The sequence below is a fragment of the Cinclus cinclus genome, chromosome 12 (assembly GCF_963662255.1).
Source record: "Cinclus cinclus chromosome 12, bCinCin1.1, whole genome shotgun sequence".
In the NCBI taxonomy this organism is placed as follows: Eukaryota; Metazoa; Chordata; class Aves; order Passeriformes; family Cinclidae; genus Cinclus; species Cinclus cinclus.
This window is the reverse complement of record NC_085057.1, coordinates 3,477,123-3,504,006: the sequence shown is the minus strand read 5'-3', so window position 1 is coordinate 3,504,006 and position 26,884 is coordinate 3,477,123. Positions and strand designations below refer to the sequence as shown.

The 26,884-nt window shown below is 41.7% G+C and overlaps 1 protein-coding gene across 5 annotated transcripts; it reads left to right on the top strand.

The window, feature by feature from the left end:
* The first annotated feature begins 1,079 nt into the window (after window positions 1-1,079).
* On the top strand, window positions 1,080-26,884 carry PPP4R2 (protein phosphatase 4 regulatory subunit 2). Of its 5 annotated transcripts, XM_062501009.1 has the most exons (10): window positions 1,080-1,225; window positions 1,914-1,995; window positions 18,242-18,412; window positions 22,922-23,015; window positions 23,859-23,896; window positions 24,216-24,290; window positions 24,666-24,809; window positions 25,064-25,332; window positions 25,995-26,014; window positions 26,298-26,884. In XM_062501009.1, the coding sequence occupies exons 1-10, from the start codon at window positions 1,192-1,194 to the stop codon at window positions 26,607-26,609; spliced, it is 1,239 nt and encodes a 412-aa protein (XP_062356993.1). In that variant the 5' UTR covers window positions 1,080-1,191; the 3' UTR covers window positions 26,610-26,884. The 5 variants fall into 5 exon arrangements, with proteins under 5 accessions (XP_062356993.1, XP_062356996.1, XP_062356992.1 ...); XM_062501012.1 differs by lacking the exon at window positions 18,242-18,412; XM_062501008.1 differs by lacking the exon at window positions 25,995-26,014 and having other exon boundaries at window positions 26,296-26,884.

The following is a 26,884-nucleotide window of genomic DNA, read 5'->3' as shown; positions in this document are numbered from 1 at the left end:
CCTCACCCGTTTGCCTGAGATCGCACAACACACCGATGATGAAACTACCTACAAAATTCTTGCGTTCTAGGGTTACATTTAAATGTTTCAGCTTTAAAAATGGAAGGGAAAGGTGATTTGCTGTGAACTGAAATATTTCCCACTTAGGCTGGGCTAGAGCCTCTTATGTGCCCTTGGCTCACCTCAGGTCCTTGGCAGGAAGGAGGGCAGGTCTGCCAGGGTTTCACATCCTCTCCTTAGAGCCAAGTGCTGGCACAGGATGAGCGAGGGGATCATCCCAGGAGCACAGGGAGTGTGTGCCAGGGTGGGAGAGGCGGGAGGAGTCTCCTGGAGGAATCTGAGGGGAGACCTCATTGGGATCTTCAGCATCCTCATGAGGGAAAGCAGGGGGGCAGGTACCGGTCTCTTCTCTCTCCTGACCAGTGACAGCACTCGAGGGAATGGCACGAAGCTGTCAGGGGGATTTGGGTGGGGTATTAAGAAAAGATTCGTGCCCCCGGAGGGTGCTGGGCACTGCCCAGGCTCCCCAGGGAATGGTCACGGCTCCAAGGCTGCCAGAGCTCCAGGAACATGTGGACAATGCTCTCAGGGACGCACAGGCTGGGATTGCTGGGGTGTCTGTGCAGGGCCAGGAGCTGGATCCCTCCAACCGGGGATCTTCTGTGGAATAAAATACAAGCACCTCCTTGCGCAAATAGGGATTTGGGGTGGGCGGGGGAAAGGAAACCTGAGCCTGGAAGCGGGGAGGAAAGAACAAGAGCTCTCTGAGGGGCCGCGGCGTGAAGGAGGGAAGGCGTTCCCTCCCCGAAGATCTTCATGGCGGGGCCGGCATGAGGAGAACGATAACCCGCGGCCGGAAAAGAAGTCCAGAGGCGCCCTCAGCCCGTCGGTGCCGCTCAGCCGGGAGGACGCCGCGGCCGAACCGCTCCCGCCGCCTCTCCCGCGCCTCCCTCACGGCCGCCCGGCCCCGCCCCCTCACGCGGGACCCCATTAACCCCGCCCCTACCGCGGGACCGCCCATTGGCCCCGCCCCTCGGACCCGCCCCCGGCGGGCGGGGCCGCGGGACCGCGCACGGGCACGGCGCGGGCGCCATGTTGGAGCGTCGCTGAGCGCGGGGTGTTACTGTGAGCGCGGCCCGGTCTGCGCGGGACTGGGGCGGGGGAGCCGCGCGGAAATCGCCCGGGCGGATCATGGACGTCGAGAGGCTGCAGGAGGCGCTGAAAGGTGGCGGCGAGGCTGATGGCAGGGGGTGGGGGAGAGGTGTCGCCGCGCTGAGGGCAAGACTGAGGTCCCTCAGCCCCTGTGGGGGTAGCGCCCCTCGCTGAGGGCGACGGGTCCCCGCGGTGTGGGGAGAGGGTGCTCGCCGGGGAGGGGGGTCCCGCCGAGTGACGGGGGGTCGTTGTGGGGAAGTGGAGGGCAGAGCCTCCGATCTCCCTACCCTCGGGTCTGTGTGAGGGGGGATCAGGGACTCTGGGGTCTCCCCGGCTGCCGCCCTGGCCTCCCCGGGCTGGCCTCCCCTTCTCCCTCCTTCCTCCCCCTTTCCCCGCATCCCGGCCCCTTCCCCCGAATCCTGGCCCAGCCCGGACCCGTCCCCTTCTCCCTCCCCAGCCCTCTCTGTTCAGGGCTCAGCTGGAGGAAATCGGCCTCTTTCTGTGCCCTAGCTGGTCAGAAGAAGTTGCAGATCAACTTTTGCTGCTCTGGTGCGTGCGGTTTCTCCGCAGGAAAATTAATAAGTGTTTCCCAGGGCTGGGAAGCTGGTGGAGTTCATGGGAACAGCCGGAGCATTGTGAGAGCACGACAGTGTTTGTGTGGGAGCTGTACTGATAGTTGAAGCAAATCGCTAATTATTGTGAATTTTTGTTCTGTCCCGTCTTCTTTTACCATTCTTTTTGTGTCGTTCTCACGCCAACAGATTTTGAGAAGAGAGGAAAGAAGGAAGTGTGTCCAATACTGGATCAGTTTCTTTGTCATGTTGCTAAGACTGGAGAGACGATGTAAGTGTGACTGTTTTGGTGGTCATCAGTTGTGACTTAAAACAATTCTTGCATTTGACGTCAAAGAGATTCTTCCAGGATTTTTTTTTTTTTTATTTTGCGTGGAGGTTGCTTCAGTGAGCTAAATAAGCTTTCCTTAGTTCCCATGTAATTTTGTGTGGATTAATTTAGTTTGCTGGTAGTTTGATCTAACGAGGGGAGACTTCTCCTATAGGCTTTGCCCTGGGGTGTCTGTCAGATCTTACTGATCCTTCTCATCACAATAAAAAACCTGTTGCTTTTTCAGGATTTTTAAGAGCGATTCAGGTTTTGTAAGTAGCAAGCTCAGCTACTGTTGCAATGTCTGCTATACACTGTTGTATAACTGTGTTTGCAGTATCTAATTGTGCTATTTACATAAAGATATCAGTGGCTCGGATTGTTTCTCTTTGTAACCATCCTGTGGTTGTGTCTGGGCGCTGCTGGTGAAGAGGGGACAATCCGGAGGTGCTTTTGCAGACGAGGTGTGTGGGAGCTGCTGTGAGTTGCCGTCGTTTTTCCGGGGAGTTTCCCTTCTGCTGCCCTTTCTGTGGCGGATCCCGGAGGGTTTCCCGGGAGGTGCGAGGTGGAGGGAGCCGCGCTCCTTCCAGGGATCGCTGCTGGTGACTTCCTTGGGGATCACTATTTGGCAGGAAGGGGAAAGGCTTCCCCGGCTGCGTTGCCGTAGCTGTGCTCACTTTCTGGCGCCCAGGCTGTCTCCTTGTTTTTGAGGCCTAGTGCCAGACTTCGGCTCCAGCAGGGGAGATGTGCTTTTACGAGTGTTTTCTGACCAACCAGTTACCGCAGGGGCTTTGTTTGAATTTCTGGAGTCCCTTGAACTCGTAAGAGAATTTGTAGGTTCTGGTGGTTTTCTTTTGCTTTTTTTTTTTTTTTTTTAATAGCTTGCTAGTGCTGCTTAGATTAATGGTTTAGAAAGAAAAACAAGTTCTGAAATGTACTTTGCTCTTTGAATGGAAGGCTCATGCTCAGCAGACATACACAGCTGTAATGCTTAATATTTTAGTGTAATGTTTATTTATTATATAGAAAAAACACACCATAGTAAGCCCACACTAAAATACGTTTAAAATATTTTCCCCATTCTGAGATACTTCTTCAGGTTGTTTTTACTGTTTCTGCCACTATCACGTGTATTCCAAAGCAATTTTAAATAAGGGATTCTATAAGGGGAAGCTATTGGAAAAATTATTCCCTCTCTGATTTTATTTTGATTTAGGAAATCTAGGTTTATTTTTAATTTTTTAAATTTTATTTTTACCAACTTAAACCTGAACTGGGATCTGTCATCTGACGTACAGATCCTGCCTTCTATGTTTCCAGAGTTTTCTTTGTGGTCTTTTTTTGAGGTCTGTAGCTCTTTTCAGCCTTCTTGACCCTTTCAGTTGCATTAAATTGTTTTTAAAAAGTGTTGGATGTGAACATAAGAACTGTCTAATATAAACTGGAGATAGGCAAATATCAGGGGAAAAAATGAGTAAATATTAAAATCTGGGAATCACTCGTATGAAAATTGATAATGTGCCTTTTAAGAACTTAATGTATTTTTAAGCTGGCACAACGTGACTGTTGTACAGTGTTCTGGAAAAAGCAAACTTACCAAATAACATGCAAGTTGAAAATGCACTAGATAGTATTTGTTTTCACTTATATAAAAATAACTTTGTGTAGTAGAATGGAAACCAGTAATAAATAGATACTTTGGAATCTGAAGATTAAATACTAGTTTGCCAGTGGCATTTGTTAGGATTTTTGCCAAGTTCAGAGTATAGATTAAAAAAAAACAAGCAGTGAGGATGGTTTAGTCAGGGGTAATTACACCCATGGTTTGCAGACTTGATTATTGAAAAACAATGGATCTTACTCAGTCACAGCCTGTTCCTAATGTAACAAACAAAAAGTACTGAGGCAAGTACTCAGGACAAGTGAAATGTGAAAATCAGGACAAGTGAAATGTGAAATATTTTTGCTTTCAGTTTTTATTCTAGGAGAGTTACATGGTCTTCATGGGAGTTCTGTCAGCTTTTTAACTTCATCAAGAATACTGATTTTTAGAGGTTAAACTGCAGTCTGCATCCTGGGCTGAATGTTCTCATCCCCCATACATTTCCAGACACAGTTGCAGCAGATCTCGGTAACTCAGTAAAATGAGTTTGAAAAGGTAGTAATGAAGTAAATTAAAGTGTCTTTTTAGGTTCTCCTCAAAGCTTGGTGGTGGCACAAATAGCTCCCCCAGCAGATGGAAAGCACAGGCTCAGGTAAGGTGGCTGAGTACCTCCCTGCCCCCACTTGTTCCAAAGTGCTTATTCATCTGAGGGAGCTGGGAACAGGTAGGTGCAGGTTTAGGTGAGGCTCTGATATTCCTGGGATTTCTCTGGCAGCAGCCTTGGCTGGTGAAGCTCGTGGGTCAGTGTTCCACTTGGGCTGTTGAGCTGCTTCTGCAGCTCCATGGGAACCTGGGGCAGCAGCTTCTCACAGCCCTGACTCTTTTGGACAAGGTTCAGTTCGTGGCTCCACGTGTTTTGTCCCTGGTAGCTGGTACTTCCAACTGCAGTGCAGCTGGAGAGGTGGTGAAGGGGAGGAGCAACGGGTGAGAGGTGGTAAAGCCACCACTGCAGCTATGATAAGGCTCATGGTATCTTTATTGTAATTAGAGGTCTTTTTCAGTTATGGGGAGGTGTGGAACAAAAACGTTGCTAATTTTGGTTCTGTTATCAGTGTAAGATTAGTTGTGTTATTGGTGCTGTGCAGTAAAATCCTGATCATACAATGATGTGCCTTCATTTAATCTTTTTGAAGTTTTCCTCTTGTGCAAAGTTAACCATTCACTTAATTGCTGGTGAGATTATGGCCTACGTTTACAAAAGCTAGTCTAAACTTAGTCTAAATTTCCTATATTAGAGGTGACAGAAGCAAAAGTCTGATTGCTTGGCTCCTTTGAAATGTTTTTATTTCTCAACAGTTGCCGTGCTAAGACTTAGCCTTAGGTGAAACACAATATAAAGTTTGTTGTGCAACCTTTTTTAAAGTTGTCTTGGATATTAGGAGGTTTTTTTCCTTTTCAGAGGAGTAACATACTCCTCAATTAGTCTAACTTTTTACTGAGATATTAAATGGAATTTCCTTAGTGAGACCAAGTACAGTCAGGGAAGTTTGTTATAACCTGCTTGTCTCTGGTTTGTAACAGATCAGTGTGACTGGCAACACTGAGGAAAGTGAAGAGAGAGGAGATGTGTTAGTCCCAGTACTTAACTGTATCTGAAAGACCTCTAGAAACAGGATGAGGTTTTGTGCTCTTTTTTTTTCAGAAAAAAAAATCCACTTAACTATTTTTTCTGAAGTAGAAAGAGCTTTAAGGGATGGGATGGAAATCAGAGCACTGCAGTACTAGAAGGGAAATGTAACAATGATTTTTTTTGTTGTTTCTGAAGAATTCTTAGAAATAGATATGATGATCACTTATTAATTGTGATCTTGTGTCCTGTATTTAAAATGTTTTCTCTTATCTCTTAGGAAATTCTCTTGGGTTTAGAGTCACTCTGCCCCTTCAATAGCAAAAATGTTTCAAAATCATTTATTTAGGTACCTCAAGAAAATCCAGTGTGTTGGACTGGAAAGGAAAAATAGGTTTTTCTAAAGTGGAAAATAAAACTTAGAAAGCTAAAGCAATCAAAAATTTCACGGATTTTTTTAATGCATTTCCCTCACTCTTGCCTTGGGGCAGGGAACCTATAAAGTGCAGTTTTAATGGCTTACTGTAGTGGCAAATATAATGCAGAAGCTTACTGACAGTGAAGGAATCCAGAAAGTAGTGAAGTACCAAAATCTGGAGCAATACAGTTCATAGGCAGAAGTGATTAATTGTCAAATCCTTCTAGGCCTAGGTAGAGAGCACTGCCCAGGATGTGATGCAGTTACACCGGTTCCTCTCCTTCGTGCAGCATAAACAGCCATTAAAATACATTCTGGTTTTATTTCTTCCTGTAGTGAAATTCTTTTGGAAGCTCTGAAATGTTAACTTGAACCTCATCTGAGCCTGCAAACAGTAGTTGTTTCTTTGCCTGTTTCCTTGAGGGCAATCATAAGTGGGGTGTTTTGTGGAGTTTCTTGAGTCAAGTTTAATTCATGTGATTGTAGGGCAAATCTGGACATTGATACTGTCATCATAGGATAGTTGGAAGTGACTTCTGGAGGTGATCCAGGCATACCCTGTGCTGGAGGGGAGCTACTTCCAAAGTTAAATCAAGTTGATCAGGGCTTTGTGCAGCATTTCTGAAAATCTCCAGTCATGGCAATTCCACAGCCTTAGTTTGTCTCCCTGTTTCACTGCTTAACCACGTGCACTGGGAAGAGCGTTTCCCTTGGAGCACGCTGGGCCCGGTGCCTCTCCCCCTGCACTTGTGCATCTCAGAAAGGAATCTGTTTCCACCTCCCTGGATGCAGGGAGCCCTTCACCCTTCACCGGTGAAAGTCAGCAGCTGGATTCCACCAGCAGAGCCTGTGTTCCAGAGGCAGCAGCCTTGGTCACAGCACGAGCTGCCAGTGCTCAGCCTCCCCCTCCAGCACAGGGGGTGCCCTGCTCTGGGCTCTGAGCAGCGGCGTTTGTGACTGGGTGTGGTTGGACTTTGGGTCCCGGCAGCAGGAGCCCTGCAGCGGAGCCTGCTGCTGCGCTGGGGCTGCAGCTTTGCCAGGGCAGACTGTGCTGCTGTGCCTCGCTCAGGTCGAGCTACGGCATTCTCTGTCTTCCCTCCTCACAGTCAGTCAGGTGGATCAGGGATGATTTGCCTTTGCTAAATTACATAACTGTAAATGTAAGTTACATAACTGCAGTTCCATCAAAGATAATGGCAAAAATACTTTTGACCTTTTGATGCTGTTTCATTACCTTATGTGGCTGTGAACTTTTTTCTTGTTACCCTTTCAAGCTTTTTTTGAATCAGTTTAACTTTTCTATTAGTTTATTACAGCAGTGAAATAGTTTGTCAGCTGTAGGAGAGCTAAGTGAAGATACAGTAGCCATGAACTCCTACAAGAATAAGTTTGCATCTCAGTTCAAGAGTTTTAACAATGTACTCTGAATACTTTTATAATACACTTTCTCTTGTTACAAGTGTACTGGGTTTTTTAGCCATATGTCCTTTGGCTTATTTCACATGCTTAAATTTAAATCTATTTTTTCCCCTAAAATATGTGCTCTGCTTTTATTCAGCAAGCAATTTTCTCGCTCTGTGTGTGCACTAGCATTTTTTTTTATTTGGAGACAGCTTACTTTCTGGAGGTCTTAATGCCTGTTTGGGGAATGTAATTCCTTATGATTTTTTAAAAACTTGAAATAAAAATCTCAAGTTTGTGCTGTAATAAGCAGGATCATATTTTTCTGAAAGAAGTTTCTGTGTGCCTTTGATAGTGTAAGACTCTTCCATTTCCATGTTCTCAGTAAAGCAAGATACGTGAGTAAACTTCCTTGCATTATTGTCCACTGCTATTCCTCACTAGTTCCATTCCATTCAGCATCTGGAATTACCCCCTACTAATTCCCATTCCACTGACACTTCTGTTTCATAATCCACTGATGTCTCAAAAGAACAGGGATCTTTGGTCAAAAGGCCTGCTGATGTCCATTTGTCAACACTAATTTAGCTTCCTTGCTCTTTTACCTCTATTATAAACAAAAGTTTGTGTATATGTGAATTGTGTGGCTGTAGTACTTCAGAGCACTCAGTGGTGATATCGATGAAATCACTTGCTGCTTTGGGAAACACACTGTTGTAGTGTTTTATTTTAAGTGCTGCCACTTCATATCTATTGGGAGTGGGGTTTACAGTGTAAAGGTCAGACTTTAACTGCCATTATAAAATGTGTGTGATGAACTGAACGTAATAAACATTAGTCTCTCTATGGAATACACGTGTAAGGAAAGGCAAAAGGCTAACTGATTGCAGCACTGAGGTTTTTGGGGTGATTTGACTGTTTTAATCACAAATGTAGCTCTTTGCACTTTCAAATTTGCAGTCTTAGTGTGGCTTCCTTCCCTGTTGCTGTACAGTTTGTTCTTGTAAGCACATTTCCTGATAACCTTGTTGGTGACCAGTCCATGTCACTTTGCACAGAAAACCTCCCCACCATGTATTCTCTGGTAGTAAATGCAGTTGCATGTGTTTCTGATGATCACTTGTATTCTGTGGTCATCCTTCTCCTCAAACTCAGTTCTCTGCCTTGCTTGGTAGGATTTGTTGTCATCCTCAGGGTTTCTCTTGGTTTGTACCTTCTCCTCTCAGTGATGTTGCTGTAGTGGCTGCCTCAGTGTGACCTCTGATATTTTCCAGTGGGCCTCAAATCTCTGTTCTGTGGGGGCTGTGCTTGATAGTATTTCATTTGAAGGACTTTCCCAGGCATTTGGGTATTGTTCACTCCATATTACACTTCTCAGTAGCAGGGATGTTGTTCCATTTTGACTTTGTGATTGGTGATCCCTCTTCCTTTCTGAAGCTTTTGGAAAGGTTTGTGCCTGGTGGCACATGGGGGGAAGGAACAAGGCAACGGTGCACACGGAAGGAGGGATACAAAGCAGTCTGGTTGACTTGGAGAAGGTGGATTATCAGTTTGTGAATAGACCAGACTGATGCTGCTTTTCCACAAAGCTGATACATGTCTGGCAGGTCTCAGCTTTAGGAGTAAAACTACTTGAAGACAATGGCAAGATTTCCATGATGGCAATACCTGGTGATGTCTTGGCTTGGAAGTGGCAGGGGGAGTGTGATGATGCACAAACACCTAATGCCTGTGGATTAGGTCACTGAGGTGGGGTATGCCTTGTCATTCCAAGCTCAGCATGTGTCAGGTGAACTGCCTTGTGGAAAAGGCAATTGGGTGGCTTTTGTTTCTGCTCTTGGAAGGAATCAGTAACAGTGCAATTTCCTTGATCCCAGTAGTGCTGCTGTGAGGGAGGTCTCTGGATTTTTGGGACACTGCATAAGGTGGCAAGCACAGGGACTCAGTGCAACAGAGATCCAGGAGTAGCTGCACAGAGTGCATTTTCCTAATCTGGTTTCCCAGCTTTATTGCTTGATACACTAAACACCTGATCATATTATCTCAGTGTGGCCTGCAGCTCCTCCGAGGAGATAACAGTGACAGCTACACTTACTAGAGGAGCTGCAGCATTTCTTGTGTGGATTTGGTTATTCTGGGCAAACCGGTGATATCTGAAGCAACACTGGTGTTCTGTATTGCTTTCTGCTCTGCTATAAGTAAGTTAATTTTTGAATGAAGAATGCTGTAATCTTGTACTTTTTTGTTCTGTGGTCAGTTTTTGACTTTAAAATAAAAGCAAATGAAGCATACTTGAGTTTGGTTTTAGATAACTGTATTCACAAATGTACTTCCTAGAAAATTTTGGACTGAAGATTTTTTTTCTTGTCTGTGGGACAGCTGTGTTCTGTTAGAGTCAGCTGAATATTTATCAGCAGAGATCAGAATTAGTCCCTTGATGATTACAGATAGTGCTTTAATGTCTTCTTCAGCTGCCTGTTTCCATAACTAAGTCTCAATCTTTGTTGTTCCTGGCAAGAGCAGTAGTAATTTGCAAGCAGCAGAGGTGAACACTCACACTACTGAAGTAGTTGTAGTTCTAATGTCTGACAGTTTCCCTGGTTCTGGAATGAGCTCATTGTGCTCCCAAGGAGAGCAAAGACTGGATTTAGGCTGACAACAATCAGCGAGTGAAAATGGAAAAACACCTCCTGTGCTTGTGGGAAATACCAGTTTTTCTTCCTTTGAACTCTTCAATGTATTTTTAATTAAAGTGAAAGGTAACTTGAGGTAAAATCCTCCTGAAGATAAAATGTGAGAGTGTTTAATTTTACATGAGTTATCAGGTGAAAGGGAACAGGACGCTCCCCCAGGACGAGTGCTTTGCCAGTGTTTTCCAAATAGGAGCACACTCTTCAGCAAGGCACAGTGTTCCAGGAAATTCACCCTACCGGGAGCATCTCAACTTTTTAAATTTATTGCTCATTTAGAAACACTCATAAAGGATCTAACACTTACTTAAGGATTTGATTTTATTTTAGATTCAGGTGTTTGTCTGCTTGCCAGAAGCATGTGAGAAGCCAGTCTCCATTGGTGTACAGGGGATTTTACTGTGTAAATCTGTAGTCATTGTTTGGAATTTCCCTGTTTATCTGCACTGTGTGAATGGTGAAAATAGCAGCAGCATGCAAAACCATGATGCTAAAATGAATTGCATCTAAATACTGTGAAAATAAAACATGGGAAATAGGAAAATAAGTTTAAAATACAAAGACTATTTGACAAAAGAGTGAAATTAGGCAAGGTAAGGTATTTTACCTGATAAATGCTGCTTAATGCTGCTGCTTAAAGAAACGGCTCAGGTCCCTGCTAGTCGCATCACACATCTTACTCTGCCTTATCTGCAGCATTAATTCTGTGGTTAGATCAGTGATCTGCCTCACCTCCCTGTGTGTGGGATCACAGGAATGTGTGGGAGCAGCAGAGCAGGCTTGCCCCTTTTGGTGTAGACCAAGGACAAGGTTAAGTGCATGGTGAGCCAGCACCCTCCTGCTCTGCACTGGGGTGGGATCCCTGTGGGAACCTCAGCATGGCTCATCTCCCTGTTAATGGGAGTTCAGTTCTGCATCTTTTTATCACAGAAATTTTCAGAGGTATTTTCTGAAAAAATTGAAAGCACACCTGTTTAAGAAGCAATCAGTTTATATTATAAATAATTAAGTAGTAATCCCTGTACAAAAACTAACAAGTCAAATGGCAATGGGTTTGTTTTTTCTTCATTTCCTGGTATGAAAATTCTGGGAATTGTGTTTTACAAGTAGTTCTCAAGTTTTTAGCTTGTGCATCCTTTCTGTATAACTGTGTATGTCCAGGTATCCTTGTTTATCCATATAGCCACTGAACAAATGTAGGTGCTGGATAAGGTAAGGATTGATACAAAATCGTGGCAGGAAAGATGGAGGGAGTAGGAGAAGAGCAGAGATACCCGAGGGAATAGCTGAGCATGGCTGAGCATCCTCGTTCTCCCACAGGCCTGCAGTCCCTGTGCAGCTGCTGGAGAGGATCCCTGGATGCTGCTCCGAGTGCTGAGGTGCTGCCCGGCAGGGGGACAGGGCAGGACAGGGGGACAGGACAGGACAGGCAGTCCCTAGCAGGCTCCAGGTGCTGCCTCCTCACCAAGCTGGGGCTCCTCATGCCTGGCATGGGTTCTGTGCTCCCTGGTGGCAGACACAGGCCTTGGATTTGAGCAGGCATATTCCAGCTACTCCTCAGTATTCCTGTTGGATACATCTTGCATGGAGGCTGTGGAAGAAAGTGCTGCCTTGCCAGGGGTTTGAATTTGGTATGTGATTGCTGAGTGCACTTCATTTTCTCTGCCTTTTTACTTTGCAAATAGTTTTGGAGATCCCATTGATGGACCAGAATAGAAAAGGAATTAACTTGTTTTGGGTGAAACTTCAATTTTGCCTTTGACAGCCTGGGGAAATTACTGTCTCTTGGAGTATATCTTCATCTTGTAGGAGCTCTAGAGGGAGGCACAAAAGAAACAGTTACTAAAGTTGGCAAGTTACTACACTTCAAAACACCTATTTCCTGCTAGCAGGTCTCTGTGGGAATGTCATGCAAGTCAGCAAAAATTGAGGGGGCAAAGGTAATACCAGTGACTCACATGTCTTGGTCCATGTTATGTGACTCCCTCAGACATTGTCCTCTGGTTCTTTCTTTGTGTGTTCTGATGACATTGCCTTAAAATCAGTTTAGCTGGACATAAAGTGTTTGCCTCCTAAATATACTAATTTGATGTGGGCTTTTTTGTTTTGTGTTGTTTTTAATTTCTGCTTGTCAGAGAGCTAATAGTAGGAGAAGTGTGGAGAGGGAAATATTTCCTTTTACTAAGTTCTGATATTTCTTTTATGGCCTGTTCAGTGAACACAATCAATAGTAGATCTACTTTGGTATCATTTTATGTTCTGTGTGGTATTCAGCATCTCTCCAAAACAGATGGCATCCTCTTAAAATTTAAATCAAGTAATTTTGTAATGAACTTAAACACTGTGAAATCTGAAGACAGACATCCCACTAGGACTCCAGGGACTCTTCATGTTTTAAGTACATAGCTGGGTCTCTGGAAGCTTAACATCTCTTCAATATAATGTTTTTCTTAATTAAACCTGTAATCTGTAAGGCAATTCCAGAAAGATTTATGGAATAATTGCAGTAGTTTCATTTCAGGAGATAGCCTTGTTTCAGGCACTCTGAATTCTTCCAGTTCTTCAGTCAATTTTAGGTTTTGTCTTGTTTTGCTACAGTGGGACCTTAGTGGAGTTTGAACCTTAAAATCTTTGGAGTTTGTCTAAAGTATATGAGCCATATGCACTCCGTTAGGGTTATGTCTGATGTTTTCTGACAGTTTTTAAAAACAGGGATGAGTAAGTCAGTGTAGTTGTCTTCTGCACTCTTGGAGACTTGGCAGCCCAACCTCTGCCTCGTGTCCAAGTCATGTGTTGGTGTTGGGATGCACTGTTATAGAAAGCACTGTAAATGTGTGAGAGGGAACCATGTAATTTGTTCCATGTTGATAGTTTTTCCTTAAAAATAGGAGGGATTTTCATCTTTGTCAGGTCTTTCCCAAACAACTTCCTTAAGTATTTCAGGCTTTTTGCTCTTCTTGTTGGCACGTTATCTCCCAATGTGACTATACCAAGTGGCAAAAGAATCAAGTATAAAAACTTACCCAGTGGTCAGAAGAAAATATCAGTTAATTATCTGATGCACAATAGTGCAGATATTGAGCTGGCTCTCCTCCTCCCCAGTAACCATTGTGGTAAGAGAGAAAACTGCTTTCATAGTTTCTCCAGGACAAGAATTCTGCATAAGTAGGAGATAAGGGAATGGGGGGGCATGTCTTTTACACTCTGGCAATGATATGATTAGATTATTTCCAAGTAAAATGCAATTTTGTTTGGATATGCATGTTTGGAAGGATGAATCCTATGCAAATCATGTTAGTAGAGATGCAGTCATTCCTTGGAAGCAACTTTGTGATACTAATTCTTTGAAATCAAAGCACTACATCAGATTGCTTGCCCTGCTTTTTGTCTGAGGTGGCCTGTTCCCTGCTGAAGATGCTGTTAATCAAGTAGAATTGGTGCATTTCTAAAGTTGGTTGATGTTGCTTGGCAAATTCTGTTGATCTGTAGTAATGAATTAGTTCCAAGAGCAAATCATGTAATTCAAGTACAGGTGTGAAATAGATTGATTGCTTTTATTAGAGAACAGAGCTATTTAGGATTGTGTTCTTCCATGGCTCTGCTCTGACAACGCTAGATTGTGTCTAAATTAATCTGTCTTCTTTTTGTTGTTGTTTTTTATTATTCTCTGTGCAGTGCAGGTATTTCTGCAGCTTCATTGGCTCTCAGTGACTCAGTGTGTTACTGTTGCACTGTTCTGACTGTGGAGTTACCCATCACACCTTGGTGGCTTTCATCTTAGAGTTTGTTTCTTGTCTTCACCTACTAATTTTGATCCAGTTTTGGGGTTTTCTGTAGTTCTGTGTGGAATTTTTTGAAAAAAAAAAAGTATTTTATTAGTAGTGATTTGTTTTTTTGCATAGTCTGTCATTTAATTAAATCTCTACTTGCTCATTTCATGTCTCATGTCTTCCCTCACCCTTTCCTAGCTTTTTGTCGTGTTGTCTCTTTAATTGTATGTAAATCATCTCAAAACTTGCTGATGTTCCTTGTAGGATTGGCTGCTTGGTCAAGTGCTGTCTGCTTTCCTGATTGACTTTGGAAACACAACTGAGTGTCTTCAAACACTGAAATCTCTTCCATCCATTTTTCTCTTATGTTTCTAATGTTTAATGAATCTGCAAGGTCAGGGACTGCACTAGGTACAATATTCGGGTGTTAAGCATCTTCTCATACCTTGAAGCACAGTATTAGCATGTATAAAATGTTTAAGTAAGGTAGAAAAACTGAATTGTTGGACTCTGTGTGAGCTTCCATGCTCTCATTTGTTGCTTGACTTTTAAAGGTGCTTTTTAAAACACAATTAAAATTTTTGAGGTAAACTGCCATCATTTGTGTCTGTCCTGGGAAAATTTGAAATGGGTGGTGTCTATATGGATGCAAGTTTTAGTTCTGAAGTGCTGTGATTGATTCTCTTCAGCCATTCCTTTGACTTTTTTTCTTGTTAAGTGGTTTTTATTTGAAATCAGTTTCTTCCTCTTGATTTTTTGTATGCCAGAGCAAATCATTAAGGTTGATAAAAAAGAAGGATGGTGCAGGAGCTGGTGGGAGGGAAGCAGAGGGCTCTTAGGATAAGATGGCATTTCTTCCTAAATGATTTGGAACACGTGTGGAACTGCAGGCTCATTAGCCCAGGAAAGCTCTTTGTACAGGTACATTTACACAGGGTGGCCCAGATATTGTAGTGAAAGGTGCCTTGATGTACAGAAAATATATATAACTACAAAGCCATCATTCTCTACAATGAAAGTACACTGAACCAAAACATCTTGGGATTAGCTTATTTTATGAAATGTTATTCTTGAAGGTGTTGTTTCAAATCATGCAGCGTTCCCAGTAAATTTTTCCTTTGAGTGGCTCTAGAAGTTCTCAAAGTTGCAGATTCAAATTCCCAAGCTAGTGTAGTGGACAGGAAGAGCATGGTTTGGAAGAAAAGGCTGATTATGTGCAATGGGGGAGTGGGAAGAGCAAGTATTTATAAACAAGCCTGCTCTGAAAAAAGTATGAACAGTATTTTCTCCATGGAATTTCTTCAATTTGTTATTCTTACAGAACTTAAGATGTTTATCAGTTATTTTCCAGTGTGTGAAACTTAATGAGCTGGTACATAAAGCAGAGTGGAAGAATTTTCTTTTGCTTCTTTTTAGCTCTTAATCTAACTGTAGAAGGTATTGACCAAACTTTTTTCTTGGTTTTGGGTTCTCACATTGTGTAACAAAGCAGAAAAAATAGAGGTCTTTCTCAGGAGGCTTGTTACACATGTGGAATATTTTTGTTTTCCTAGACAAACAAGTGCCAAATGTCTGTTTTCTCTTTTGTTTTCTGTCTTTCTGAGCAACCAGTCTTTCAGTGAATGGGGGGGGGGGGAGATACCTTAAAATTTCTAGAGGTGTAAATAAAGATTGCTTTGATTACTAGTATGATATATGACTTTTAATCTTAATTTTGTATTGCCAAGCAGTTCAACCCATTGCTATGAAGGAACTGGTTTTCTCTATGGATGAGACATGTGAGTTTGTAAAGTTCAGCTGGTGCCAACTTGTACGTGTCATTTTCATAGACTGGTAAAACAGGAAAGGTGACTTGGCTCTTGTGACACTCACTTTTGATCACTTCCACTAAGTAGATGGAACTAAGAAAGTCTTACTGTCCCTGCAGAAATAATTTTGGGTTTTTTGGTCATAAATGAGTTCATTATTCTAACAGCACTGATGTCAGGAGATGCGCAGGACAGTTGAGTTTATTGTTTGAATTGCAGTTCTGTCTGAGATTGCACTGAGTGTAACAGTGGCCTTTGAGCAGTTCAGCTTTCCTGCTGCTGCTGCTACTGCAGCCCCAGCAGCAGGGAATCCAAGAGTGCTGGAAAAAACTGCTGGAGAAACGCAGTGAATGTGTGAGCAGCAAGGCTGTGCTGAGCCCCTTCTGCTGTGGTTCCACAGCTTCTAGCAGCAGCTTGTTGGGTTGATTTAAGCTGGTGTTGCTCTGTCTGGGTTAGCTGTGGTCACCCTTGTGATTGCAGGATGAGTTTACCCTTAAACTCTGCTGCCTCTGTGAGTAACCTGTCCTGTGTTACCTGGTCAGCAGTCATTTAGGAGGTGGTTTGGAATGCAGATTGAGAGATGCTTTCTATGTCAGTAGTTCAGTGTGTTGCAGATGTAAGTTCGTAGCATTTTTATAATGGGAGAAATACTAATTAGAATTTGTTGTTTAGAATCCAAGCGATAGTTTTCTCGACTTCTCGATATGGGCAAAATGTTGCAATCTTTATCTTCTGTAGTTTCAGCATTGTAAAGGAGCTGGTGGGTGCTGCTTTCAGGCAGTAGATTGCCATCTCATGTTGATTTATTTCAAACACTGATGGGTTAATAGTCTATGAAAAGATAAGTGTTACTGTTCAGCAAGAAATAAGTAACAATGAAAACAAAGAACAGCTCAAGTTTTAAAGTGCAGAAATATATCCAAATGGGGTTGTCAAAGAATGTTTAGAATAATAGTGGAATCTTGTTTCATGAGGTAAGTAAAGCACTTGGGATGCTCTGTGGGAAGTAATCCCATACTGTCATGGGGTTTTTACTGTGGTTGTGGTGTGTTTATGTATTAAATCTGTGATTTGTTACTAACACTTCGGTTTCACAGTGGTGGCACTGCAGAATTGTACAGCTTTTTAATTTAACATTTGTAGTAATGCCTGATGTTGTACATTGGAGCATTATAGTTTTCTGCTTGGGGTGTAGAATGCTGACTGGAGACAATCAATCCAGCGAGACTCTGGTGCTCCTTAGTCCATGCCATTCCCTTTTGGGACCTTGATGTTTGTTTATTTATTATTATGATTATTCACCAAGTCCTGTGATCCCTCCTTTTGTGAGGTGCCTAAAGGTCTTTTGTGTACGAAGACAGAGGTTTGCTTTCCTCTTTGGAATTTCCCTATTCTTGCAAATTTATCATTCCTAGTAAAAGACAGGGGCTTTGTGTTTGGATCTCTGTAGATAAACCTGAGCTGTATTTCCCCCTGTTTCATCTCATAATTATTTCTTTGAGACAAAGGAGAAAATTAGGGCAAAGATGACGTGGCCCTGCTCTTCTGGTGCAGGCAGGCTGATAGAGCTTCCTTGGCCTGTGGTTGGGATTTGGTGGTGCTGGTGCTGGAGAAACAAACAGCACCACCCGTGGTTCACAGCACAAGTAGTTGGGTCAGCCCCACAGAAAGGCAGCTGTTGCACAGGGCCAGAAATAGTCAGGGCTGCCAAAGGCAGGCTGTAGAGATAGAGCCTTTGGCTAAATACTTTACTAGATAGTTTAATATTGCTTTGAGCAGGAGCTGAAGGGCTGTCCAGGGGCTCACATTTTACACTTGTTTGGTATGAAGCTGCTCGTACCAAATCGTATGTGTTACAGATAAATGTCAAAGATATTTTCTGTCTTCATTGTTTGTTATTTCCTGTTTCTAATTTTTTTTCTCAGTCCTGGAGCTGTGCAAGCTCCTGCCTCAACAGGAATAGAAACAAATTGATCCTGAACTAAATCAGCTGCTTTCACGTGGCTCCCTGTGCTGCTCTGACATGCATGATCCCAAGGAGGCCCTGAATGTCTCCTGTGGCTGCTCTGTGGGGCCCTGAGTGTAGAAGGGTTTGTCTGGTGTACCCAGTCAGAGGGTCCTGTTTGTTTGAAAATGTAAAAAATCTAGAGTTTTATAAATGATGAAACTTGAAGCTGTAAGGCAGGAGGTAATTTGGAAACATCTTAATAGCTTACTGCTGTGGGAACATTTATTGGGAGTCAAAGCTGTTTGGCTCAGTTTTTCGTCAACAAGTGCCAACTGTGATACAGCAAATACTTGCCTTTTTGAGAAAAAGAGGTACAGTGAAATGTTTTGAAGATGTGTGGAGTTGCAAAAGGCCTTTGGTAAGGTTTTGTGAGGGAAGCAGATAACGTTGTGTATAGTTGCTCTGTGGATTCCAAACTTGAAACACTTGGTGTTTTGGTGTGGTGGGTTTTTTTGGGGTGTGAGGGGGTTGGGTTTTTTTTGTTTGCTTTTGTTGGTTGGTTTTGTTTGTGAATTTTTTTCCCCTTTCCACCTCTTATGAGCTCAGTGAAACTATAGGCAGTACTGTAGGCTCCCTTTACATTGCATAGACAGGGGTACATTTCATGTTTAGGCTCACATTGTCAGTGGATATTGGTTTTCGAAGGAAATGGCTTCCCCTGCTGTTAGTGGCCGTTGATTTGTGTTACATTGTTCCAGTGCAATTGTTGAAATAGTAACTATGCTTTAAATTCAGGAAGGAAAACAGCACTGCATCACTTGCCTGGTTTATCATAGGACTGGCATTCCAGGGTGACCCTTGTTATGCAAACATAAACTTCCACTGTTGTTCTTTGGGTTTAGGACTAACTTGTCCATGTGTCAATGCTTGTGTTTTATGCAGGGTTCAGTGGTCTCAATTTAAAGGCTATTTTATTTTCAAACTGGAGAAAGTCATGGATGATTTTAGAACCTCAGCTCCTGAACCAAGAGGACCCCCCAATCCAAACGTGGAATATATTCCCTTTGAAGAGATGAAAGAAAGAATCCTGAAAATTGTCACTGGATTTAATGGGTATGTATCCTTTTTTTTTTCTGAATTCAGGATAAGGAACACATATTCCCAGTTTTTAACATAGCAGCTTGTACTGTCTCTGTGGCTGTTCATTTTGCTTCCTCAAATAGATGAGCAGAAGCAAATATGTACCTTGGAAATATATTACAGTAGTTTCTGAACTTTATTATTGTGTCAGTCAGTGAAAAGTGTGACATGCTGTGATGTCATTCACTTTGTTTTTTCAATATGTAGTTAGTCTTTAAACAGTGCAGTTCAAAGAAGTATATTACTGTGTGCATTTAGGAGGTTAAATAGACTGTAAAGTCAGATTTCTGTTAGTGCATTTTGAAGTAGCAAATGGAAAGAGGTGTTCTGGTGTTCAGTTCCTGATGGTTCTGTGGCAGTTCACTGGCTTTTGAAGAACTCATGCTGTGAGAAACAGGGGGTGACCAGGAGGCGAACGTGGGTTGGGATTACTAAATTATGCCAGGTTCAGAGTTATAGCTGAGGTGATACTGATGAAAGACATGGGGTGCTTGATCTGTTGCTGACAGTGTCCTAGATTGAAATGTACCTGTGCCCTTTGCTGGTTTCCTAATTTTGGAAGTTTTTGTTTCCTTTCAAATAAAGCTCCTGATGTTTTTTTCTTATTTGGTGTGTCCTTTTTACTAGCTTGTGTAGTATTTTTGTTGTTTCTAAACTGGATTACATACTTGCCATAAGCTGAGTTATCCTGGCTGTGGTGCTCAGTGCTTGTTAATAGATTTTCAGCATTTTTCTCAGCTTGTTGATAAATGGGCATGTTCTAAATCTTGCCTTCATGATACTCTGAAATTTCAATTTCAGAGGTGCTCCTGACGTGTTCTTAGTATTGTATTTGATGCTGTATTTATAATTTGTACTGTCACTGTTCCATGCTGCTTCATTTATTTGCAGTTTAGGAGTTTTAAGTCGGATCTTCTCTTCCCCCCACAATTGCTGTCATGTAGGAGACTTCTAAGAATGTGAAATTCAGCTTGTTCTCAGCTCCCCAATATTTATACCGGGCTGCTTCACTGCAGGAATTTAAAAACAAACCTATCCTTTATGCTCAAGTCTGCCTCTCTGCTGCCTCCCCCAGCTTTTTGTTAATGCTTCATTGCCCACAAAATGGGTAATGTTCTCCCAGGGACAGCTAATGAATGGGCTGCTGTTATCTGCTGTTGTTCCCAAGTGCACTGAACAAACCTCTGGATGACGAGTCTGGAGCTTAGGCTGTGCCTGTGCTATTTTCATCCTTTGCTCTAACATTTCAGGGTGCTCAGCTTCCTCATACTTTGCAGTGAAACTCCCAGGCTTTGAGGAAGCAAACTGCATCCATTAGTTACCTTAAATGAAATAATGCCTGGGGATGTTTTAGGATCTGGGATTGCAGAATGGTTCCCTCAGTAAATCCTGTAACCCCCACAGGGAAGATGTGATTGTAAAAGCTGAATCTTGTGGAGATCTGTCCAAAAAGTAACAGCAGCAGCAGCAGGTTTTGGGTTGTGTGATTTGTATATTCAGGCTTCCTTAGAGCTGTGGGTGTCATTTCAGGGTACCTGGGCAGACAAGGAACCTACTTGATGTGACTTTATTTTTGGGATGTTTTTATTAGTGTTTGTTTAAGAGAGAAGGAAAGAGTTCGTTCAAAGTAGCAACTTTGTAAAAAGTATTGAGTCCAAGAAGCAACACATTAAGAATGACCTCTGCTTTGGGGTTTTTCTAGCCGAGTTCCTTTTGAAGGGAGTGTGAAGTGGTTCTTTTAACCTGTCTGTATCTCACTTGACACGGTGTCTGCACAGGTTTGCAGAGCCAGATTCTCTTTACAATTCTCTTACAATGGCTTTAGCGTATGAATTTCTGCCATCTTTTTCATCCTTTGTTAGTGAAACAAGGAAGTTCCAAGGCAAGTTATTGGGGATCTCTCATGACAGAGACGTTTTCACAGCATGAATAAAATAGATCATAATCCAAATTTCATTTATGGGTTTTTTTTAATTATAATTTAATATAGCTGTTATAAGTAATTTTCCCGGTTCCCTCTTCAATCCTGTCCAAATGAATTTTTGGTTTGTAATTCTGGACTCTAGAGCTGGAGCTCTGGAGTCTAGAGCTGGAAGTGGAGTTTTGAGTGTGTTGGTATAGAATTTTAAGTGGTTACCTTAAGTGGGCAGATCAGGACTATTTGTGCAGCTCATGTGCTGAGCTAATTAAATTTCTGAGCATTTACTGTCAGTTCTCACACTGCTCACAAACTTTACATTGGTCTTCTTTTATAGATTTTCACCGATTTAAATTGCTTCTGTTTTAAAATTACGTTGTTGAACTATTGTAAAACAATAGTTTTTTCACCAGAAAGAGATGAAATTAACTTTGGGTTTTGTCAGCTGAAAGTATTTGTAAATGTTGAAGGAGTTCCATGTGTGTGACTCTGGGCGCCATCTGCTGCTCAATGCACGAAGTTCACATTGCTGTGAAGAATTTGGAGGGAAATTGGCTTTTGCCTTTTTCTTTCTAACTTCTTGTAGCTGAGAGTAAAATAGGAACACAACTTTTCCTCCTGGAGTTAGTTGCAGGCTGCACATTTCTTGAGTTTTCTGTCTTACTTGGGGAATTAGCACTGTGTTGATGTTCCAAAGCACTTCATGTCACAGCATTCCAGGGGACCAGTTAAATACAGCTACACCCAAATTAGCCAGGTACTGATTCCCCAGGATGTCTTACAGATCTGGCTGATGGAGAATAATTTAAAAATCTGTATGTTTTTGTTTCTGTTGAATAAATGGGTTTTTGAATAGACTGTCTATTCTATTAAAATAAAAGGAAGTCTCTTTAATTATGAATTTCCAACACAAAGCCAAAATGACCATCATAAGAATAGCAAGATCAACTTAATATTTGATCCACATGGGAAGATTAACAGATCAAGTAAATTCTTTATGACTTAAAAATTGGGAATTTTGTTAAAAGAAGGTACTGTGCAGAAGCTGAATATTGTGAGCATGGACTTGATCTTAAAGGTCTCTTCTAAGCTTGATGATTTCATGAAGAATTTGGGTGTCAAAGATTGCTGGTTGACCAATGAAGAGCAAGGGAAGAGAAATTAATAATGCTAGAACTAGTCTCAACCTTAAGAGCCTTCATGTAATAAACTGAATTAGAAGGAACACTTGTTCCTGTGGTTTTTCTGGTTTGTTCAGGATTAGGACTTCCTCGGTGCACACAGTGTACACGCAGTTCTGAAAAACATAATTAAATTGTTGATACTTAGTCACTCTGAGTACTACTGACTTTTAGTTAAAGTGGAGTGTCATGTGGGATGATGAACTGGAGGTGTGCTGGCCTCTTTGCACTGAGCTGGTGGAGGTCTGGGCACCTCTAATGTGGCTGTTTAGCTGATGAGCAAAGCTGGACATCCATGCTGTGTTAGCTCATGACACAGGCTGGAGATACTGACTTCCTCAGAAAATAATAAACATAGAATTTGGACAAAAAATTACGGTGTAGGGATATACACACACATGCATGTCAGTCTGGATTGATGCTGCTCTGGATTTGGTGTCAGTTATATTCCCAACCACGAAATGGTTCATAAATATTGTATTGTATCAAATATTCTTCTTAGGTAACTTTTTAAATGCTTACGGCTTCAACTTCCAGTAGTTAACTGTAAAAATGCATAGTACTTCATAATTTTACTGAAATATTTTTGACAGAAATTTGTTAAAATGTGACACTAAACTTGGATTGAAAGTGTGTGACACCTCAGGTAACTGGGAATTAATTGTCTCTAAAGTGTTGCTTGTCTGAAAGGTCAGTTTGTCATTTCAGCAGGGATGAAACTGAGTGCAGAATTGCAAAAAACAAAAATGTGTTTATGTGGTTCTTATTGGCTTATACATCTACTATTATTATTATTATTATTATTATTATTATTATTATTATTATTATTATTATTATTTGTTTTTCCTGATCTGTTCCTTGATAGATGAATACATTTTCCAGTTGTAGCAAAATAGATTATTTGTAAAAGCTGAAGTGTAATGGCTCTACTAATTCCAACATTTACTGCTTTTTCTGTAACTGTATTTTGTAAAACCTGAAATAAACTACAAGTTGACTTTTTTTGCTCTAGTGTGTATGACTCCAATTTGTTTTGAATCCCTTACAATTTTTGTTCTGTATATTGGAATAGAACAGTCAGAAAGTTTACTGTTGATGATCTGATTTCATTGTTTAAATAAGTCCTTTGAGTTGTGGGATGATGCATTAGTACTCCACTTGGGTTTTGTGGTGGTGAGCACAGGAAACAGCTTTGTATGAGATAGGGGAAAATAAAGCCTTGAGGTGCCACCCAGTATTGCTTATTGTTACAGATTTCAGTACTGGTTTTATTCCACCTTCTCAGTAAGGGAGAGAAAGTAATAATGTTGTCACTTTTGTTGCTTCCTAGCAGTCGTACTTGCTAAAATAAAATTAAATTGTTGATAATCTATTTCATTGCAGCATCCCCTTCACTATCCAGCGACTCTGTGAGTTGCTGACAGATCCTAGGAGGAATTACACAGGAACAGACAAATTTCTAAGAGGTGTGGAAAAGGTATGTATTTCTCTGAGAGAGAGCACAGCTGCACAGTCACAGCCATCACTCAATACCTTCCCAATTGCTCCCAAAGGTCTGCTGCTTTCCTTGGGGCTCGGAGCTAGAGCACAGCTGATGGCTGCTCTTAGGTGTCTGAGTTTGTTTCGTATCTTTCAGCATCAAAAAGCAGTTTTTAAATAACTGTAGACATAAAAATGAATCCCAGGGCTGCATCTGCTGTGTTTCCCAATCACTGTGCAATATTCTACCTGTGGTTTGTGGAAGCTGTATTGGCAGTTTTTGTCTGGAGTCCTAGTTAGAAATGATCAGATGAAATACTCTCAATCTTTTGATCAGGAGTTTCCTCCCACATTTGGTTTCAGGGTACATCCAGAGGTGAAGAAGAAGGGAGGCCCCTTCCCTCCAGTGCCTTTTGTTTCAGTATTTAAATCCTGTGGAGTAGAGAGTGTGCCTCCAGAAGAGCATACAGGTGTCTTAACTGGCATTTTATAGCTCGTATCAGAATGTGGGATCCTTCAGAAGCCAGGAAGAGACTTTAAAAATGTGGTCCCACAATAGGATGCTTCAGCATTTCTGAATACTTAGTTCTCCAGAGATCCCTCAGATCCCTTAGAAATTACAGACACTCAGGCTTGAGGCTTAATGTGCTGGTCTTGTTAGGACAGTAACAAACTTAATCCTGGTTTTTAGTGTAATTATGGCCTGACCTTGTAAGAGGGAGCAGAGGTATTTGAACAGATAGGACCAAAATCCTGTAACTCTTAAATGTTCTGGGGTGTTGTCAAGAGCCGAAGCTTCTGTTTCTGAACTGTTGATGTGTTTGTTGTTTGTATATTGCAGAATGTCATGGTTGTCAGCTGTGTATATCCATCTTCAGAGTGAGTATAATCCTCTTTTCCATGAAACTGCAAGCTTGTGTTAGTAATGGGGAGGATGCATGTGTGTGTCTGATGTATCTCTCTTGCTATCAGTAGTTGTATCTAAAAGCCAGACATGCAGAATTCAGATTTTGTTATCAACAGTTCAGTCAGCATCAGGGATGTTGTCAGCAAGTGTAATAATTTGGGGATAAATAGAAAGCCCTTGGGGACTGACAGTGGGGGCTTTGTAAGTTTGGGCATGGGAAATTCTGTGCAAACAGGCTTAAAGTGATTTAAGGTTCCTTTGTTCATAACGTTTTGTTGTTTTGTTTGTTAGGAAAAATAATTCCAGTAGTTTAAATCGGATGAATGGTGTTATGTTCCCCGGAAATTCACCAGGGTACACTGACAGGTGAGTTTAGCTTGAGGGCTCTACTTTTGCTGGATAAAAGCAGTGGAGTTCTGAGAATAAGTACCCTTAAAAATGAGGTGTGCCATGGAATACTGGGGAATGGGGATAGAGGAGGCAGGAACAGGTATGCCGTGTATTCTGTATTTTGATGTCTCTTACCTCATTGTCGAGAATATTTTTTTGTTACTCAAATTTTTTAATCAAATTTGCATGTTGTAGGCGAGAAATGTTTTATCCAATATAAAAAAGCAAAGTCCCTCATCTATTTGTTTAGTTTTGTTGATGTATTAAAGGAAGGGTATAACTACTTTCTGCTAAATAGGAACAAATTACTTAGCTGAAAGGCTGGATTGACTTTCATTACTATTTTTAAAGATCAAATGTAAATGGCCCTGGGACCCCCAGACCTGTGAGTCGGACGAAGGTTTCGTTGTCAACTCCCATGACAACCAACGGTTTGCCAGACAGCACAGAGCATAAAGAGCCCAGCTTGCAGCAAGCAGAGGAGAAGAAACACAGGTTTGTCAGCAGGAGTGTATTTTGAGCTTTTTTATTTATGTTTTAAAAATAGTTTAAAGACTCTCTAAGGGATGCCTAATGAAGTCTTAAATCAGGAGTGATGACTTTGAGGTTTTGTTATATAATAAGTGAAGCAAATGCTGTTGTTACGTCTTAATGTGTTTAAATCAAAGTAGTTGCTACTTTTTTCTTCAAGTGTGACAAGATACAGAATGTTTGTTTTCGATAAAAGCATCTGGTTTTGTTGTTTGTAGTGAATCACCAGCGTCTGAATCAGAAGGTGCTCAGAGCAGCCCAGTGAAAAATAAGCACTCTGAGGATGATCCTGCAGAAGCAGAAGGACATGAGGTAAAAAGACTTAAATTTGACAAGGAAGGGGAAGCCAGAGATGCACCAAACCAAACGGCCTCCAGTGAAGTCTCTTCAGGCGTGGGGGAAGAGACAGAAACATCCTCTACATCTCAGGATAAAGAAAAAGATGCTACCTGTGCCAGACAGCACTGTACAGAGGAAGAGGAGGAAGGTATTTCAGATTTCACGGTCTTCTTTTTCTTCCAAGGAGTTGGGATTTTCTTAGCTGGAGAGCAGTGCTGCTGGGATTGCTGAAGGTCTCTGGTCTCTTAAAGAAGAGCTGCTTGTTCATACTTCAATTTTCATAATTTAGCAATTCTGTTATTTCTTTTAACTTGGCCCTGCACTCAATATGAAACTTACACAAGGGTACTTAAAATCTTCTGAAGCTGTGAATTAGATCAGGGTACACCAAGAATTCAAGAACCCTGGTGTTAGAATATTTTCATAGTGTGTTCTCAAGGTGTTCTCATCCTTTGTCCAGAACGGGGATGGGTCATAGCTCTGTGTGGCTGTCTGTTAATTATGTAATTTATTTAAATACAGATGCAAATTTGTGTTTTTCCACTGAGGAGACTGAGCAACAATATCTCCACAACCTATTAGAACAGTAAAAATTATCTCACTGTAGGGCAGGCTCTGTGCCTAAGTTAACAAAAAAAAAAAACTGTAGTTAAGAGATCTATTTTTTTACATATTCTTCAAAGTTTCCTTTGAATTATTTTTTTTGGCTCATGTATTTGTATAATGTTCCTGTAGATTATGATGGTTGTATACCTGAAACAGCCCTGCTTTAATAATTTCCAGAAAACTGCTTCTGAAGGCAAATGGAAGACTTGGAGAAGCCAGAAAAAGTTACTTCTTAATTAAGCTTCACTGGATAAAGACCAAGTTTAAGTGAAGCTACCTATTAAACAAAATAACTTTTTTTTTTATTGTATGTTGGGATAATTTGGGTATCCTGGCAAAGGTGGCACTAATTCTTTACATCTTCTGATAAGATCAGGGTTTGTCTGTGTTTCCTGTCCTTGGCTGTGCTGTGGAAGTTTTGCTCAGCATAGCTCGGAGTGGAAAGTAGAAGGATTAAGGCATGTTGGAAAACCCCTTGGTAATATTGTACTTTCTTTGTTCTTAGAGTCCTTCATGTCTCCCAGAAACATTGGTCAGGACAGAAAAGATCAAGAAAAAGACAGGGAGTCCTCGAGTGTGGCTGAAGAGAGCTCTGAGGAGAACAATCAGATGGAGGAGTCAGACCAGCCACGGGCAGAGAAGGATTTACACTCAGCTGACAGCAACATCAGTTCATCTGCCACTAGTGGAGCTGACTGCAGTGACACAGAAGAGCTGGGGTCCTATGCTAGTGAAACTCCAGAAAACTCCTCAGACACCCCGATGGAAAACAGTGATGAAGCCACAGAAGCTGCAGATGAACCTATGGAGCAAGACTAATTTAAACAAACTTAGAGGCAGTATTTTCCATAAGGCTCCGGTTTTACACTGTATAAATAATTTTATGTAATAAAGTGGACCTTTAGTTTTACAAAAAGAAGCAGGTTGTAAAATAAACTCCTCCATGGATTGAACCTTGAAAGAGTTGTACATGATAAGAACTGTGAATACCAGCTCCTTCAGGTCCTGCTTACCGCTGAACTTTCGTTTGGTCAATCAGTGGTTTGTGTATAGTTTTTTTTATTTAGAATAAAAGTTTTTAAACTGGAAGGTAA